We start from the raw sequence: 20575 nt of genomic DNA on the forward strand, positions 1-20575 counted from the left end.
CAATTATCATGAGGCGGACACTCCTTTGCCATAAATTTGCAATAATCAGAATGTTACAGTTAGTGATTTTCTTACCAGATATGGATACTGAAGTTTTTGCAACTGATGATCTTGAAGTTACATCATTTGCTGTAGAGAAAAAATATTTAACACAGTTTGTTAGAGGAAGCAGAATCTATTCAGCTAAAAATATAACCATCTTTATTGGTCTTCCATTCAATCGTGTTAACGGGGAGTATTCACCAGTAGAGGGCAATACCTAACTGCTAAAAGGACTTTAGCAGAACCGCTCCGGCTCCAAGAGGAGAGAGAGATACAAAAGCTCTTTTGGAGTACCAACACAGTCCTTAAATGGAGGTATCACTCTGATCATACTAATACCAATAAAGAGAGTCTCTTTTCTATGGAAATTAGACAATTTGTATTAGAAAATGTAAAGAAACCTCAGCTCATTTTTGCTGGACATGATATTTTGAGCTAAACTAAAAGCAGTAATTATGAAGAACGAGGAGTACTTGTGGCACCTTAGAGACTAACAAATGAAAGCTTATGCTCAAATAAATTTGTTAGTCTCTAAGGTGCCACAAGTACTCCTCATTCTTTTTGCAGATACAGACTGACATGGCTACCCCTCTGAAACCAGTAATTATGAAATACAGCTAGATGAAAAATATCCTCAGAGATATTAAACCATCCATGTATGCTTTATGGCAGTTCCCCCCCAAGTTGCTTGCTAGTTTTAGCTAATATTCTGTCCTATTGATAAAGGAAAGGATTTTCTCAAGGAAAAAGTCCAACATAAAGGCCAAATCACTTTAGTCTCATAAATACAGTAATCCTATTGAAGTCAAACTGACTTCAGTGGAGCCGTTGATTTAACTGAAGTTACACCAGGGATCAATTTTGTCAGTAGGACTATCTGAGTGAGACAATCAGGATTTGGCCCCCACATTGGAGGCCATGAAAAGGGGCATGGTGAAAATTGCCTTATAAGCCAAATTGTTATGATTCAATATGAAGTATGAAGAACTACTATTTATTTACACTAAGATCAAGCAGACACAATGTTCCTGAGTGCAAAAAAGCAGATATCAGTTTTAAGTCCTGTAGAGGATAGAATCAAAGTCAAGTTACAATATTTAATCCCATAAGAAGTGTGTTCTAGAACTTTGTGTTTGAGAGTTGTTCTGTGGAAATGTTTGGGTTTTTTAATATTATTGTGATTAGGCATTATGCCATCTATAAAACTCTTTCTAACTCCACATTGGTCTTTATGGAAGTTCTTTAAGATGTATAATTATCTTTGTGGAAATAATAGTGATGAGATGCTAAACAAAACAGCTGCTTGTGAAGGTGAATGGAATACTATATAAATTATCTTCGTCTGCTTATCCCATCAACTGGGGTTGCCTCCATGCAAGCATCCACCATCTTCATCTGTCCAAGGCAGCACTAAAATTCACTTGCTTTCCGTCTTCTTTGATGCAATCCAACCATTGCTTCCTTGGCTTTCCTCAGGGTCTCTCTACCACCTTCACCTGCCATGCTATTTTCACCAGGTTCCCTTCATTCATCCTCTGCCCGTGTCCAAACCAGTGAAGTCAGACTTCCTGGATTTTGTCAGCCACATCATGGATTTTGACTTCCATCCTAATACTTTCATTCTGAAATCTGTCTCTTCGTGTAACTCCTCTTATGGTGCAAAGACATCCCATCTCAAAACACCCATAGGCATTGAACCTATGATCTGGTTTTTGCCCATGCTTCTGCACCATTGCAGGGTGCAACATTGTTCTATATGGTTGGGCTTTTAGTCTCAGTGGCATATGCTTGTCATATACAAACCTTGAGATGTTATTCCACACTCTTCCAGCACTCCCCACTCATGTTCAAACTCATCATCTTCTGTGACCCAATTGCTAAAGTGCTTGAACTGGTCAGTCTACTTACTAATCTCTATGTTCATTTCCCTGGGGCACCTCAAATGACCCACAGGTCCTCAGTATTGTTCATGTTCATTTTCATGCCATGCCAGTTTAGCTTGGCACTGGCTTGCTCTTTCCGCTAGGTCTTCTTTGAGGGTGCCCTTCTTGCTGTGTCATCTGCATATAGCGCTTCTCACCTTTTCCCATTGGGATCTTCCTGCTTATATAGTCCATCAATATGATAAACAGCAGTGGCCTTAGAACCAACCACTGGTGCAGTCAGACTTTCAAAGGGACTTGTCATTTCAAAAGATGTTTGGATCACTGTTTTAGGTGATCAATACAGGGCATTCACCATAGTTATTAAATCCTCTGACACTGCATATTTCCCCAGCACTGGTGTCAGAATTCTTCTGTCCACTTTATTTCCAATCCTACTTTATTGTGAGAGTTTCCTACATTTATAAAAGCCCAGAAGCTGTCCTGTTGGCACTCTAGCTGCTTCTCTATCCCTTGCCGAACTATAAACATGGGCTCTGTAGTTCCTTATCCTTTCCTAAAGCAAAACTGTTCTTGTTCAAGGAGGGGTTCCACCATTGCCCTAATCCTAGCATCCAAGATGTGTCCAAGTATCTTCATCTCATGTAACAATAGCTTTATCCCTTGGTAGTTTCCACATTCATGGATGCTTTCCTTCTTCTGTATTGGGACCCAGATAGACTTGCACCAGTCTTTGAGAATTCTTTTGTCTCGGTTTGCAGCTTTAACCACTCTGCTCATCCATCTTATGCCTCTCTCACCCAAGACTTTTGCCAGGTCCTTTGTCACTGCCTTACCATTTTTCATTTCCTAGACTGCATTTCTCATCTCCTCTGCTATACCACATGTTGGCAACTCTTCCCTAAAAGGGTTAGCCTCATTTAAGAGACTCTCAAAGTATTTTTTCCACATCAACTTCACTTGTTCCTGTGTTTTCTAGCAGTCTCCTCTGATCATCATTTACAAATGGTGTTATAATACCATCCTCCTTCTCTCTGCATCTTATTTTTGCAATGCTATATGTCTTTTTGCCAGCCATCTAGGGGCTGTTTACAAGGTTGGCATACAAATCATCTAGGGCACTCTCTTTGACCTTCTTCACTGCCTACTTGGCAGCTCACTTTGCTTCTTTGTATTTATTTTCATTTACTCTCAATGGAGTCATTTATTTTTCTTTACATACCATTTTCTTTTTTCAGATTGCTACTTGCATGTCATCAATCCAGCACTACTCCTTTCCTTCCCTGCCTTTTCCCAGCCTGTATTGTCCATAAACCTCTTCCACCACACAATCCATGTTCTTCTGAGTGGTTCCACTCCTTTTCAGCCAAACATTTATCCTGTACTGCTTGCACAAACATCTCTGCTGGACTTCCCTTTAACTCCCATACTTTAATATTGTTTCTTTTGAGATTAGTTCCCTCCTTGTCCAACACTCTGCTGGAATTTTTGCCACAAGAGGTTTGTGTTCAGTGCTACCGTCTTGCTAGGTATCACTTTGCAGTCCATAACTCAATTCCTCTGAGATTTCCTTACCAACATCATATCAATTTGGCTTTGATTTCCACCACTGATGTATGTAAACAAATGACTCACTCTCTTTTGGAACCATGTATGAGTTATCATCCAGTGGTTGACAATACAAATGTCTAGTAGCTCTTTCCCTTCCTCATTTATAGTGCATAGACTGCATTTTCCTAAACACATTTCACAGCACCATCTGTTTCTGGCTGTTGTGTGCATTCAGATCACCCAGCCCCTCAGGTGCTGCTGTGTCCACTAGTGCCTGCCAGTCTTGGAGGAGACTCTTCTTTTCTTCCTCATCACATCCTTGTGGAGGTGAATATGCTAATACCACAAACATGACTCGCTCTTTAACTTGGACTCATACAGCCATCAGTCTGTCACTTACTCTAGTAATTTTCAAATAACATCTTCTTCAGCTCTCCTCTAACAACCACCCTGATTCCCTTACACCCCCTTTTGTCACCCACATGGAAAAGTTTGCAATCTAAGCCTAACTCCTTTGCTGCGTTCCCTGTCCATTGTCTCCTGTAGACACAGAACATGACACCTCTCTTTACCATCAGCTACCTCCATACCTTTTCAAAATTATAAAATTATAAAATATATAAATTAATTATTAAGATGGAAACAGCTAAATAAGCATTATTGGAATCAATCTGTGGGGTTTAAGTGGGTGAGAAGGAGAATTATGCTCCAGTGTGCATGCAAGCTAGTATAAAAAGTAAAATCCATCTCCTGCACAGGCTTGCTCACCACAGGCCCAATCTTACTAAGTGCTGAGTACCTCTTGCCAGGGTCCTCAGTTCCAATTAAATTAATGGGCATTGACTGTACTAAGCTCCTTAAAGCATCCCGCATCTTGAAATGGTCAGCATCTTTCAGGGTAGGGCCCATGGAACTCACACCTCTTCTTCCCCCTACAATAGTTTTGCTACCATGAAAACAACTATGTGAAGGGGACATGCTTGGGAGGAACAAACAGAAGAGCAGCAGCATCCCTTTTATATAAAAACAAAATGCTACTTATTCATATTCTCTAGGACTAAAGCTCCCTACTCAGGTCACAGCAACAGGAAACCATATAAACAAATTTCTACTTTCACTCCCCTCCTCATTCAGCCCCCTCTGTGGATTTTGTAATGTTTATCAGGTCAAGCACCATTAATCACTGAATGCATTAGAATACATAAAGAGCCAGTTATTCCTGGAGTAATAAACTATAAGCCAGTTGCAGATCTGGAGGCACCGCATGCAAGGGGAGAGAGCATTTTCTTCTGGATCACAAGCCTGCCTCCACTTCTCCGACAGCAGTGTGGGGAGTATGGATAGGAATTATTACCACGAGTGGGGTTTTCTATTTGTCAAAGTGCAGGTTCAGGCCCATTGTTAGTATTTTATATTCTAATTTGCCAAATAATCATTAGATGAATAACAGTTTCTTTGTTGTTCAGGTTTTTGCCATTTCTCAACAGAAATAAAACAAGCAGATCTTTCTGGATAAACATAAATAATACTTTTTACATTACCAGATTTGTGAATATCAGTTTAAGACTGTAAAAATATTTTTTTTAAAATCTATGCATTATTCAAACTCTCTTAAAATTTTCAAATCATCTCCCACATTGTTGGGCCTAAGTTCTAGACAAAGAAGTAGCCAAAGTTTATTTTAAGAAAGCTAAAAAGTCCAGTCTAAGATTTCCCCATGGCTGACATACAAAGTGTTTGATAACAAAAACTGTACTAGTGCCAAGGAGGTAGGATTTTCCTCTCAGGTTATTAATTTGTTGAGATAGGGAAAGAGAAAGTCCTTATATAAATAACTGATGTCACCATCTCCTCACATCTTTTTCTAGAGTAAAAAAATATAGTCATCTTGAACATCATAATATGAATTTACAATGGTGGATTTTAGTATTTTCAACAAGCAGAGATTGCTACATGAGGATCTCATCATCTGTGTATAGTCTAAAGAGAAAATAGCGTTCTTCAGACCGGTATGTATCTCCCTTTATACGAAAGAAAAAACAGCATATTTCCAGGAGATTTTTTAAGAAGAGCCAATAACACAAACTGAGTTAAGATGAGTTATGATGTTAAGATGGAGTTATGGTCAATAACATTCCTTATTAAACAACAAAAGCAGTAACTCCTAGCCTGTGCTGGTACCACTTTGCACTGCTCCAGCACAAATAGGCCCTAAAGCCACAGTACCCACTCCAGGAGAATGACCTCCATGTGTAAGGACAGGGAGAAGTCTTTCTGAGATATAAATCCAGCTTAGCAGTTTTTACACCACTACCCTCCATACTGCCACTGTATAAGGTTTACCTGGGGAATAAGATTCCTTGCACCACAATAGCACCCAGTTCCCATAATGGCCCCTTAAAGCAAATGACAGGTTTCAGAGTAGCAGCCGTGTTAGACTGTATCCGCAAAAAGAAAAGGAGTACTTGCGGCACCTTAGAGACTAACAAATTTATTTGAGCATAAGCTTTTGTGAGCTACAGCTCACTTCATCGGATGCATGCAGTGGAAGAGATGCATTCAGTGGAAATTTTCCACTGCATGCATCCGATGAAGTGAGCTGTAGCTCACAAAAGCTTATGATCAAATAAATTTGTTAGTCTCTAAGGTGCCACAAGTACTCCTTTTCTTTTCAAAGCAAATGGTAAATACATAATTTAGAGCAATTCTGAGTTGCAGGGAGGATAAATTTGTTAATACTGGTGAGGCATTTAGTATCTAGCTAAACAGGTAATACTGACATACTAAAGACTTTTGTCCTGTCTTACTTTGCTTCCTATTCATTTTAATTGAAGAAACTGAAGTCTTCTTCATAGCTCTAACCTTCCAAGTTTGACTTTCCAAGTCGCAATTTTCTTCTAGCTCCACACTAAATTGAAAATTTTCAAATTTCCACTGCAAAAGTCCGTACCAAAAAAGAGAACTACACAAAATTTCTGATTTTGAATAGAGCTTGAATAGAACAGCCTATAATACAACACAGGACTACTTCAGCCACATCACTATCCCCTCTGTTCATGTCATATTTTACAAACTAGGCTGGGTCAGTATTTGGATGGAAGTTTTCCAAGGTACACCTTGGCAACTGAACAGGGAACACAGTATTTGGTGACTCATATTTGGCCCAGTGCCACAGAATGTGGTTAGTGGGTTCTGTGTTGTGTAATACCAAAATCTAGCTGATCAAGACTGTACATTATTTAGCGATATAGATATATTCAAATGCCAGAAGGGACCAATCTCCCACATAGTACAGACTGTAGAGCGGGTCAGGGCATGGGGGGGAGGCATTTTTCTGGAGGCCCCCAATTGGCCAGCGCTCCTGGCACAGGCCCCGTTGTCCCAGTGGCTAATCCATCACTCTATCAGGAGACTGAGAAAAGATGTTAAATAGTGTAGGGCCAAGAACCAATTCCTGGAGGCAGATCCCTAGTGTTAGAAGGTCATTTAGACTCTCAGATATATTATGTGAACATGTTAGGAACACAAATATAGATTGGTTTTAGAAAATTAGATCTGATCAAAAAAATTTGTGCTGAAAATCTTTCCACTGAAAAATATAGTTTAATCAAAATAGAATTATTTTGTTGGAATTGACATTTCTCCACAAAAAAAAATTCAATCTTCCAGCAAGAACTGTCAAGATGAAAAATTTTATTTCAAAATAGAAATAAAATGTCAGTTTGGTTTTTTGGCTTTATATTTGTAGTTAATGTTACTATGACACTGCCACTGAGTGGAAATTCCTGCCATGACTGAATCTCAGAAGCTTTGCTCATGAACTAAACTGAACAGCTCTAACTCAGAAAGACCAATGCAGATACTATTCTAAATGGTTAAAAGCGGCACTCCAGCCATATATAGATAAAAAACAGGTATAGTTAACATCATATTAAATGCTCAGATTCATATTTAATCCAATTTTTCTATAAAAAGGCAAAGTGCTGCTAACAATGAATAAACTGCCACAATTTTTGTCAAAGTAAAACATCCTGTCACGCAAGGTAACAATAACGGTGAGGAATAAAAACCCAATCCTGAAATTCTTCCACACACATAAATTCCCATTTACTTTCCATGTAGATTGGATCCTCAGGTGCATATGATATTTTCAGAGCAGTTTTAGTTTTACAACTTAGGGCTTGTAGTGGGCGCTAGGGCCTATGGTGACTTAAAGGTGGCATTATGGAAGAAAAGATGGGCTACCTGTTGTGATGCTGTATGATTGAATATGACCATTTATATTATTGATATTGCCACTGTTATACAATTGCAACAAATCTTGTACAAAGTATGGCATGTAAGGCGTCAATGGAAAAGTTACGATTTGCTAAGTATGATTATCCTGTTTATATGCATGTATCATTTTTGTATCTGAAGTTATGAATATTGGCTATGTACTGGCATCATACATATGAGTTGTATTCCTGGGGAAAACCCACCAAGGAAAATTTACATTAAGCCCAGACAGCTATGTGTTGATGTCCCATCAAGGACACTTAGCTCTCACACTGGGCCATAGAAGAAACTCATTCCCTCCAGATAGCTCTTCCTGTGAATGCACTGGCAAGAGTATGGGCAATGGTTACCCCCTGTGAGTCATCAAGCCAGATCAGGACATGCAATATGCTCATGTGACCCTGGACTCCATCTTAGGCCAGTAACTTTCCACAAACAGAGACAGAAAATTTCCAGAAAAAGAACAAAAGCACTTGTGGTACCTTACAGACTAACAAATGTATATAAGCATAAGCTTTCGGGACTAAAACCCACTTCATCGGATGTATGCAGTGGAAAATACAGTAGGAAGATATATATATATATATATACACACAGAGAACACGAAACAATGGGTGTTATCATACACACTATAACGAGAGTGATCAGTTAAGGTGAGCTATTACCAGCAGGAGAGGAATAAAAACACCTTTTGTAGTGATAATCAAGATGAGCCATTTCCAGCAGTTGACAAGAATGTGTGAGGAACAGTAGGGGGGAAAAATAAACATGGGGAAATAGTTTTATTTTGTGTAATGACACATCCACTCTCAGTCTTTATTCAAGCCTAAGTTAACGGTGTCCAGTTTGCAAATTAATTCCAATTCAAAAACAGACTCCAACGAGAGACTGCTGAAGTTTTTTTGTTGTAATATTGCAACTTTTAGGTCTGTAATCGAGTGACCAGGGAGATTGATGTGTTCTCCGACTGGTTTTTGAATGTTATAATTCTTGACGTCTGATTTGTGTCCATTTATTCTTTTATGTAGAGACTGTCCAGTTTGGCCAATGTACATGGTAGAAGGGCATTGCTGGCACATGATGGCATATATCACATTGGTAGATGTGCAGATGATCGAGCCTCTGATAGTGTGGCTGATGTGATTAGACCCTATGATGGTGTCCCCTGAATAGATATGTGGGCACAGTTGGCAACGGGCTTTGTTGCAAGGATAGGTTCCTGGGTTAGTGTTTTTGTTGTGTGGCGTGTGGTTGCCGGTGAGTATTTGCTTCAGGTTGGGGGGCTGTCTGTAAGCAAGGATTGGCCTGTCTCCCAAGATCTGTGAGAGTGATGGGTCGTCCTTCAGGATAGGTTGTAGATCCTTGATGATGTGCTGGAGAGGTTTTAGTTGGGGGCTGAAGGTGATGGACAGTGGCGTTCTGTTACATGGCAAAGGATATAAAAAACCCTATAGATATCTCCATTTTGCCTCTTTCCTGTGCTGATTCTCTGGACTGTAGTATTACAGCTAAAAGGAGCATTTTGAACTATGGACTGAGGATCTTCCAATCTTTTGGAAGTTACCAGAGAAATTTTACAAGCCAGAAGTCTATTCCATCACTGCTACAAGCCTAATATAAAGAGTTGGCAATTATTTGTATGTATATGATCTTTTAACTATTAACTCTCGTCTTTTCTTTTATATTTAGACCTTAAGTTTTAGTTACAAAAGAATTGGCATCAGCATGATTATGGTAAAATCTAGGTTATATATTGACCTGGCTGTGTGGCTGATCTCTTGGGATTAGAAGAGGCCTATGTTGGTTGAAATTTTCCATAATCACTCATCATAGAGTTCAGTGTCTGGATGGTGAGACAAGGGCTGGAATGCCTAAAGAGACTCCATTTTTTAGTTCCTGTTAACCAGTGTGGTGATACATAGATTTACTTTTGTTACTGGCTTGGCATAATCTAATGATAGAATAACCACCAGTTTGGGGTGAGTCTGCCTTATTTCTCAGCAGTTTGTCCTGAATTGGGCATCCTCAGCTGTGGCCCACTGAGGCACGGTGACACTTGTCACTGACTGTTGGGGGAAAATGGATGGGAGACAACCACAAAGGTGCTTGTTCATCAGGGGCCCATTTCTCTTTGTGACACATTAGCAGTGAAAGTGGCCAGCTAATTCTGACAGCCCTGAGAATTGTACCAAGCAAACATAGAAAAAGTAGGTGTAATATCTTTAGCCCTGCTCTGACATGACATGGCCCTTCAAGATTTCACTATAAATGCAGGGACTTATTTAAATAAACCCCATTTGAGTCTACCTCTCATATAGCCTAGGGGCTGCGGTGAAACTGATTACCTCATTTTTTCTGATTTTCAAAGAGCACTTTGATATCACAAAAGAGGGAGGACAATGAAAAGCAGGAAAAGAAAGAGAAAGGTCAAATTTAAGCTCTTCTAATGGGTACAAAGCACAAGCTATGTGAGTCAGCAAACAGGGACACTAAAGTCACAGAATTTTCCCCATGTTTAGTCTTCTTGTTGAAACACAAAGGTTTCTAAAGATTTTAAAATTTCTAAATTCAAGAAAATATAGTAATAGGAATGACAAACTAAACTTCTTTTTTTTAGCCCCAATCTGGAAAAGGATCTCTATCTTGCTTGTTTCATGCCCTTTCCATATCCTCCATTGTACATTAATAAACATAGCAATAAGTCCCAAAGCAATTCTTTCCACCCAACTTGTAAAGCACAGTTGAAATCCTCACTTGGGATTCCCCTTCCCAAGCTGAGCACTGGCCGTGACTACCCAGTAGCTTCAATCCAAACTTCTGCCCAAGGGCTGGAATCTCAAACTCCACTCCCACCCTCTTACGTATTTGGGGATAATGGCAGAAAAATAAGGGGGTCTCAGGGCCTGGGCTCCAGCCCGAGCCTGAATGTCTACACTGCAGTTTTATAGCTCTGCACCCCATGAGCTAGGTCAGCTGTGGTTGTGCCACCGGCCTTTTATTGCAGTGGAGCTTTTAGGGGTTCCACAGACCCAAGAAACTATTCTGATTGACAGCGCCAGACTGAACTGTGTGTCAGGCAGAAGATGTCCTCTCCCTTGGGCAATCAAGGGCAGAGAAGGTTTGTATAGACCACTCACCACCTCCAAGTTACCCCGCCACTAATAGTCCCTTTGTCCCCACGAACCAACTCCCCTACCCCCTGCAGTAGCTCTAGAGTGATTACTACAATCATAGCGCTGAAGTAAAGAAGAGGGAGAGGGCTGCACAAAGAAGAGGACATCAGGATACAGTCTTGAGGACTGGACAGGAAAGCCTAGAGGAAGCAAGGTGCCTAGATATAAACTGTGAATTGTGTTCATGTAAAAGAATGCAATTAAAATCAACAATTTTTAGGCTCTTAGTGGTAGTGAAAAATAACATATTTTTAATGACACTGCTTCTATGAGCGAGCCAGAGACTGTAAAGCCATACTTACTTTACTCCTACTATTTAATTGTTTGGGGGTTTTTTTAGATTTATAAAAGCCATCCCATGCTCTCTGTGGTCCTTACATAAATAAAAATATACAACACAATAACAACTCTAATATTTACAATTAGTACAAGCATGTTACTGTTTAATATGTAACCTAACAGTTTAATGTTTAAACAGTAAATTTCTTCTGATTGTTAAATCATTATTAGAAGTAAATACCCCTTAAAAAAAATTAACTGTAGAGTTGTGCTAAATGTCCCACATAGGAAAACTAATATAGGCTTTCCACATGTATGTAATTTTAAACTTACTATTCCCTTCCCCCCTTTATATTCAATGAAGTCACAGATAGCTTTATAGCAATTTGTGCTTTCCCCTGCATGCACTATAGTTGTGACATCACTAGTCTAGTCCATGTTAGAGCATCTCACCAAACAGAAGCCTATCTGGGACATTGAGCAGATATCATTTCCATTACAGATTTGTTTAAAGCATCCAAAGGGGATTCTTAAAGGATGGATCTGAGTTTTCAATCTGTGGCACTGCTTCTTTATAAGGCACATGTCACACTAGTTATCACTTTTCTGAAATAAGAAAGCTGCTAACAGAAGCCTGAAAAATGTAAACTGAAAAGTACCGGCACAGACTTTGTGGGCTTGATTCTCCCCTGCCTGGCAACTTGTGTAGTTACTGACACCTGCGCAAAGTGTATATGTTCTACCACTTTGATTGTCTGCCATAAACTGATGATCCAGGAGTCTGTGTGATTAAATCAGAGGCAAGAGTCACATTTATACCTCAGACTTAAAAGTTGTTTGTTGCAAAGCAATACTAGACCAGCGGAAGGAAGTAGGTATGTGATCATCCTGGTCATGATCTTGGAGGCTATGGAAATTCCTTTGAACCCAAATCCTGCAGACATTTAAGCCTGAGGCTGAGCAGGACTTTCCCTGCAAATGCTGCTGTGGGCCATGCTGGGGTCCAAGCACTGGAACTGAAAGCAGGGAGCCTGTCTCTCCAGTGCTCTCAGTGCCCCTGTTGCTGAGCCCAGGCAGCATGGAAGAGAAAACTGCCTCATTTGAATACAGAGGGGACAAGAGACGGACAAAAGGGTAGATTGGGACAAGAAGCTTGGGGATAGGAAAGAGTGAGACAGGAGGCTAGTGGAGGAAGAGGGAAACTAGGATTGGGATTTGGGATGGGAGAGACTGGGATTGATGGGCAGGAGACTGGGAATGAGAATCAGTGGGGCAGGGGGATGGAGAAGGGGGAACGACACTGATCTGATGGGAAACCGGGGTGCAGGGGAATAACTGTGACTCGCTGGACAAAGAGAATGGGCCAAGGAGTTGTGGGGGGGGGGCACTGAGATTAGACAAGGAGCATGGGGTGGGAACTGGGAGCCATTGGGACTGGGGAACACGGGCTGGGAGGTAACAACTAGATGCCAGAGGTGTTATCTGAAGTGGCAGAGGATTGTGCAGTGGATCTAAAGGTTACAAGCCTGATGGCAAGTCATGGGGGTGTCAATATGATGCCAAATGATGGACCAGCCCCTATGAGTTGACAGGGTGGTATTATCTCCATTTTACAGATGGTGAACGGAGGCACAGAGAGAATAAGGTAAGAAATATCCACTAATTTTGGGAGCCCAATTTGAGGCCCCCCAAGAAACGATTTTTGAACTGCCTTACCCATTAAACCATCCTTGCACTTCCTGTAATCCCCTGCCTTATTACAAAAAATTAGGCAGGGGTCCTATAGGCAACATCTTTCTTTATGATGCAACTCTGATTCATCCCCAGAGCAGGTCCATCTTGTGCACTGACTGAAACAGGGGACCTGTCTTTAAATGGTATGTGATCATATAATTAAAGATGGTATCATAAAGCATGCACATGGAGGCTAGGCATGTTAAGGTTGCATTTCCTAACTTCTGAATGCTTAAATTTGCAACATTAATAATGTTTTTATCATAGTTTATGTGTAGTTTTACAACTATATTACAATGGATGGCTATGCACTATTTTTGTGTATATTTGCATATATTTCCTCCCACCAGTAGTACCCCTACACACCTCCAAATTATGCAAGTTGAACACTATGTTATATTGTCAATATTACTGGTCTAGTGGATAGGGCAGAAGCCACAGACATTATTTATCTTAGGAAGGCTTTTGGCAGACTCCCACCTGACATTCTCATAAGCAAACTAGAGAAATGTGGTCTAGATTAAATTATGGTGAGGTGGGTGAACAATGGGTTGAAAAGACATACTCAAAGAGTAGTTATCAATGGTTCATTGTCATATAAGGAAGATGTATCTAGTGGGGTTCCACAGGGGTCTGTCCTGGTTCTGGTACTATTCGATATTTTCACTAATGACTTGGAAAACGGGGTGGAAAGTATGCTTATAAAATTTGCAGATACCAAGCTGGAAGGGGTTGCAAGCACTTTGGAGGACAGGATTAGAATTCAAAATGACCTTGCAAAATTGGAGAATTGGTCTGAAATCAACAAGATGAAATTCAGTAAAGAAATTCAGCAAAGTACTACACTCAGGAACAAAAAAATCAAAATGTACAACTACAAAATAGGGAATAACTGGCTAGGCGTAGTACTTTTGGAAAGGATCTGGGGGATATATTGGATCACAGATTGAATATGAGCCAACAGAGTAATGTTACATATTACTTGTTTGAGCAACCAAGTACAGTTTTTCTTTTAAAAGGTATATTATGAAGATTAACAGATTCAAACTTCTCTTCACATAGACCTTTCTCAGCAGAATAGTTGAGGTTACACTCTTACTTCTAATATAACTTTATGATGACTATCATAACAGTTTTCACATGCCCATAGCTGTCTTTTTGGACTGAAGCTTTTTATGCTTGGCCTTCATCTCAAAAGTGAACTTTTGGAAAACGGGAAGAAAATCCAGCCAGCCACTTTTCAAATAAGAGTGAAAGGGAAAGTGAAACATGTACACTTTAGATTAGAGGGAAATTTAAGACTTATTTTGCTTATTAATAATTCAAAAGTGGCTGAACCAAAAATCTCCAAATCTGATATACTTCTACAATCCTTCAAGAGGAATGATATCTTTACTAAATTACAGCTGCCTTCCTGGCCCAACAGGAAAAGGGGTTGCTGCTCTCAAGCTGCTGATGAGACAAGTGGCATGAGAAAGACTTCAAAAATGCCTTATTGAAACACATATAGCAACCATCACCAAAAAACTTCCCTAAAACTGAATAGCAAACTAGATTAGACATTTTTAGAATCGTTACATTTCTCTCCCCCACTTTTCTCCAACCAACTTTTTTTCCTACTTGGTATTTTTAATATTAGAAACAGCAGACTTTCATATCTCCCTCTTTTGCTGGAGGAAGTGGGTAAGATATTTGGAAGACATGAAGATTGATAAGGTGGGTGAAGCAGTATCTTTGATTGGACCAACTTCCGTTGGTGAAAGAGATGAGCTTATGAGCTTACACAGAGCTCTGCTTCAGGTATCAGAGTATCTTTCCCAGACCAGAAGAAGAGCTCTGTGTAAGCTTGAAAGCCTGTCTCTTTCACTAACAGAAGTTGGTCCAGTAAAAGATATGACCTCACCCACCTTATCTCTCTAATATCCCAGGGCCCATATGGTTACAATAACACTGCAAACATGAAGAGTGACATCACGTCTAGGCTATAACTTGCATCTCACTTACTTTCTCCCTCCCATTAGCTGAAGTTGGAGAGGACATTGAGACTGATAAAATCTAAGACTAAGTTAAGGTATGTATTTTATGTACAGAAAATGAAAAAGAAAGTTCTAATAAGTGATATTAACTGTTCTACAATGTGCTTGCTAGGTTAATTCCTTCTTACTGATACATCGTGCAACTCTACTGAAGTCAAATCCTCATACAACCTCAAGATCAAATGCAAGACTCACCTTTTGACATATAGTTTCCCACCCATAACAGGGATGAGGAGAGAGGTAAAGAAAGATCATTCTACCTGAAATATAATACTTCTGTATTATGTTCAGACACTACAGTGATGAGCATAGTATAAAAACCTAGATAGACACCAGACAGACAAAACTGAGAAGAAAATATGGTGCATGGTAACGAGCAATTAAAAATATAGGCCAGATCCTCAGGTGGTGTAACTTATCAATAGGGCTATAACAAGTCACACTAGCTGAGGATCGGACACACTTTGCGTGCAAAAATGGACCTGTTAATGTTACTATTAGCATCCTATTCTGTATATTGTCCTGTATGTGTTTAAATTCACAGAGCTAACATTAAATTAACGTAGGCCTTTAACTTTTTTCAGGCAGACCTTGCAGCCATTCAGAACCCCACTGAAGTCACTGGGATGATGTGCATCCGATGAAGTGAGCTGTAGCTCACGAAAGCTTATGCTCAAATAAATTGGTTAGTCTCTAAGGTGCTACAAGTACTCCTTTTCTTTTTGTGTGGGTATAAAGGTCTGCTAAAGTGAAGCTGTTTGCAGGACTGGGGACATAATTTAACATTTGACATTAGACAAATTGGATAAACTGTAAGGCCTACAAACCTTGATATTGCCTTTTTAAATTTTTAACTGAAAACTAACAATTGGAGAATTTTATGGAGAAAAGATTTCATGAAATTAAAACCAATATAAAAAATACAGAGGTTTGGTATCTGTGGTCACACCAGCATTAGCAAAAAATATTGTTTTTAATTGTGACATATGGTACTTACCACACGGCAAAGTGTTACTTTCTTCTAATGTGTGATTATAGACCCAATTTTTCTTTCTCCAGCCTATAATATTACCATCTTTGCAGCCAGATATTTTATCTGCTTCATTCCACATTCTGAACATGTACAGCTCACCAACCATACCCATGGCAGAAGATGTGGCTGCTGATTGTGAACAGCCAAGTAAAATCTGCCCATCTGCAATAAGGTCTTTTCTTTTAACCAGTTTTTGGTTTCTTTTTTCTGTTCCATTTATAAATAGCTTCATCTTCTTGTCTTCACTTCTCCACTCTATGCACACTTGGTACCAGGTGTCCACATTAAGTTTCTCCATTAAGTTTATTTGGGTGCCAAACATCCAAACTGTCAATTTGTCATGGTCGCCTATAAGTCCAAGTTCATACCCATTTGCAGAGGTAGTGCTACCAGGTCTTTTTATATTGTATACAAAAGCAGTCCAGGGATTACTGGAAGTCACTAGCTTAAGGTACACACAGACTGTGAATTCTTTCAGGGCAGGCACATGAACTCCTGGTGACAGAGACCAAACATCTTCACATGCAGTCTTAAAAACAGCTCTGTATTGTCCTAGGAAACCATCCTGAGCTAAATAAAGAAAATGTAACTTTTAAATAAATTCTTTTATAATGACTTTTTAATATAACATTGTAATGACCACATGTATTAACATTATTAGATTTACGTAAAATTTGCCCATACTATATTTCAAGAAATGTCCTTTTTTTCCCTTTGTTTTCTTTATTTTTGTTGTTGTTGCTCTGTTCCATCTGCTTGTAAAGGCTTTGAGACAGTACAGCTCCTATGTGAATATTTAAAGTATTGACCCTGTATGTTATTTCACAGTTGCCTATTGACTGGAGCAGCTTGAAAGGTCAGAACCTAAATGTATCAAATTTAAATAATAAAAAGTTCAAGATGAAATAATTATATAGCTTTAAGTGGCCTTCAAATCACTCTTTAAGATTCACCCCTGTCGTGATGCCTACAAAACCTTGACTAATGACCACTGTTTTGCAGGTGGCAAGCAGTGACTAAAGCTTAAAATGCAAAACTTGATCATTATACTGTTACCTTATCTTCCCACTTCCCTCTCCAACCTGTTTCTTGTGTCCATGGGTTGTTTCCTGTCATAAAAAAAGACTAAAGCTCTTTGGGGTAGAGATAGTATTTTTACTTCTTTGCCATACAACACCTTGTACTGTGGGGCGATGATTCCTTATTAGAACCTGTAGCAAGGTGGTTACCCCACTCCTGATATGAGGAGTGAGAACAGCTGGGGGAAGCTGACTATGTAGCTGACCACAGGTGTGGCTGGCTTAATCAGGGCCCAGCTGGCCCTTATAAGAGGGCTGTGGGCCAGAAGCTGTAGGAATCTCTCTCCCCTGCCCTGAAGGGAGAAGGGCTAGGTGCTTGAGAGGAAGGTATGTGAAGCTGGTGCAGTGCAAAAGGTGCTGGGGAGCTCTAGCCTGGTAAACTCTTAGGCTGCAGGCCTTGGTGAAGGCCTATGAAGGTACTGGGGCTGCAGAGGGGAGCTCAGAGATAGGCAAAGATAGTAGGTCCTAACCCCTTGTCAATGATGTGTGGTGACTGCAGTTTGCCCCAATGAGTGGGGGCTAGATGATGACTGGCAGTAGCCACTCACCCAAGGTGGGTTGGGGGCCTCCCCTAGGCGGGGAGACCCAGAGTGTGGTGGTACTGTTGGAGCAGAGCCCTGAGGGAACTGGGGTCTGCGAGGGACACAAGGCCAGTGGCAGGCAAGACACCAGCCTGCACAGGGTGCTCTGAAGGCTGGAAAGAGCTAATTCCCAAGATGACCAGCAGGTGGTGCCATGCTGCTATGTTGTCACTTTGCTACAGTACCCCTAGGCACTATACAGAACACCAATAATGAATTATAATCATCTGAGTTGATTGCTCTGATATTTTTCTCTTGCATCTGAATGCAGAATAATTTGGCAAACCAAACACTGAGATATCAGTCACTGACCAAATATGCTCACCTCTCCAAAGCTAATGTCACTCTGGCACTTATGTGTAATGAAAGTGTTTGCACAGAAATCCCTTTGATAATTCTGCTTAATGAATAAGCAGAAAGGTAATTGAATTGTCCCTGTTAAACAGTAGTATCTGAGACTACCAGTTTTTCCCTATACTTAAAATCTGTGTAATAATAATGGTTGGCAAAAAGAAGACTTTTCAATGGCTTCTACTGTAACAATACTGCCCTTGACATCTTTCATGAGTGTGAAGCACTGGCTCTCAGTATAGTCATCTTTAACTGACACAGGAGCTTGGATTCTCAGTATTTTCCCAAACCAGGAATTTGCAATTAAATGTGCTGTCCCAAGCATCAATAAAACTATTGGATACATGTAGATATTTTCAAATGACTTACTAGTTAAGTGAAAGTATTACATATTAAATAAATGTATATTCTTTGTGTTTCTGCAAAGATAATCAAGTGCATAATAACTGGCATCTATAAGCAAATGCAAATATTAATTTCTAAGTAATTAGAAATAACAAACACAGGAGCACTTAAGCATCTGAGTTATTTACATTAGTAAGGCTGCAACAGAACTGACTACTCTCATGAGTAAAGTTGATCAAGTGTTTATATGTTGCTAGGACCTGGCATATAAGTAGCAAGAGGAGTCATTGATTTACCTACAAATGCTTGTCAATTGTTCACATCTGATTTACAAAAGCCGTTATAACTAATGAAGTCATAAAAATCTTTACTTCACTATATACCTTCTGCATCTTGTAATTTTTCTTCACTGGAGTGTAAAAAGGCATTCAAGGTACCTTTTTAAAATGGTTCACATACATTTTTCTTGAATGACTAGGAAGTTTGAAAATAAAACTTGTTTGCTTAAAGTTACTTTTCTCCCTCCTTTTTACCCGCAGATTTATTTGTATATCTGGGGATAAATTATGCCACCTGGTGTGGTATTCTAGAAGTCAGACAGTGTTGGAAGTCCTTCTCAACCTTCCCTCCTAGTGTATATAGACAGGGAAAAGGCATAATTTGGCACCTTATATTAGGGATGAAATGAGGTATGGAAGAATGCCTAGTGCTGCTGGCAACCAAAATGGAAAAAATTCAGGGTGGTGTGAAGCTAAGGCCATTGATCGCTCCATTTACCAGGTTAGGTGCACTGGGGGGAGCATTGGCTACAGCTGTTTGTGTAGGTGTGGGAAGGGACACAGCTCCACCTGCTCCCCCAAAGCTCTAGAAATATTATGTCTTTTATAGAGATAATGGTTCAAGGCACCTCCGCCTGAGTGCTTGAGTAAGAGCCATCTGGAGAACTTCAGTATGTTCAGAACTAGTCCATCATATCATTGTACCAAATTCCACCCACTGGCATAACCCAGTATAGTCAATGGTGTCACACCATTTGCTAAATATGTTTAAATTTCTAAAAACTCTGACTTCCTGGCGTGTAAATACATGACACAGCATAGGAGTCAGTTTCTAAAATTAAGCCATCATATATTTTATATATGAAACATTTAACCTTTACCTCTAAAATGATCTATCATCACTTTTCATCCTTAGATGTCAAAATGCTTTACAAAGGAACACAATCATCATTAGAAAAGGAAAGTGAGGCACAGAGGAGTGAAATCACTAGTCCAAGGTCAGACAGTCAGTAACAGAGCTGGGAATAAAACCCAAATCACTGGTCTCCCATGTCTATTGTACCACATACACAACAATGCTGCTTCCCTTATTTTTATTAGAAACAAAATAACTCTGTGAAGAATATCCATATTTTAGTTTAATCAAAAATGGCATAAAATTGCCAAATTCTGATACATGATTTTGTTCCATACTTTGGACCTCACCTCCTTTTTCCACGCAAAAGCCAAAGAGTGGCACAGAAACTGTTACACCACCTCCATGGTATATTACTAATAAATAAGTTGCATTTTTATTTTTCTCACCATAGCTAATTATAAATTACTTATACCTGATCTTATTAACAGTAAAAGAATGTAAATGTAGAGTTAGATATTTGAAAGTGCTCAGATTTGACCTAACTGCTCCCATTGATGCTATGGGAATATTACCATAGATTTCTATGGGAGTGGAATTTGGCCAATCATGACCATATGTGAAAAAAATCCAACCCATAAAATTAATGATTACATAATCTCTCACACACTCTCTCTATCAATGTTGGATGAGTAAGGAAAAAGATATCTTACCTGTGTCCGAGGTAGCCAGAAACACGTGAAGTAAAATGATAGCTAGAGAAATCTTGAATTTCAGTAAAAGCTTCTGGACTCTGCCAGCACAGCAGTGCTGAGCTCCACAGGCAATCATCCTAGAACACACAAGGGAAAAAAAATCATTCTACAACATGATCAGCAAAAGGACAGGATTGTGGATATTACATTAGATGATACTTCCGAGACATGGATGTAAATCTTTTGAAGTCAGCTATTTCTACCCAAATGGGGCTTATGTTCTTCCTGTGGAGGGCTTGAATGTGGAAATGACCCAAAAAATCTTGAGCATCTTTTTTTTTCCCTGCTATAACCAAAAGTTAAGTTTATAGATGTGCACTT

General features: G+C 39.6%; 1 protein-coding gene across 3 annotated transcripts in view; it reads right to left on the minus strand.

Moving 5' to 3' along the window:
• ADGRG2 (adhesion G protein-coupled receptor G2) overlaps window positions 1–20330 on the minus strand; it is an 84450-nt gene extending 64120 nt beyond the window's left edge. For all 3 annotated transcript variants that reach the window (XM_077816540.1, XM_077816533.1, XM_077816524.1), the window contains exons 1-3: window positions 20213–20330; window positions 15974–16579; window positions 76–129 (exon numbers count right to left, since the gene is read on the minus strand). In XM_077816540.1, coding sequence (XP_077672666.1) covers window positions 76–129; window positions 15974–16579; window positions 20213–20330 — 778 coding nt within the window. The remainder of the gene's footprint in view (window positions 1–75; window positions 130–15973; window positions 16580–20212) is intronic.
• Between the last annotated feature and the right edge of the window lie 245 nt (window positions 20331–20575).

Source organism: Eretmochelys imbricata, chromosome 1 (assembly GCF_965152235.1).
Source record: "Eretmochelys imbricata isolate rEreImb1 chromosome 1, rEreImb1.hap1, whole genome shotgun sequence".
In the NCBI taxonomy this organism is placed as follows: Eukaryota; Metazoa; Chordata; order Testudines; family Cheloniidae; genus Eretmochelys; species Eretmochelys imbricata.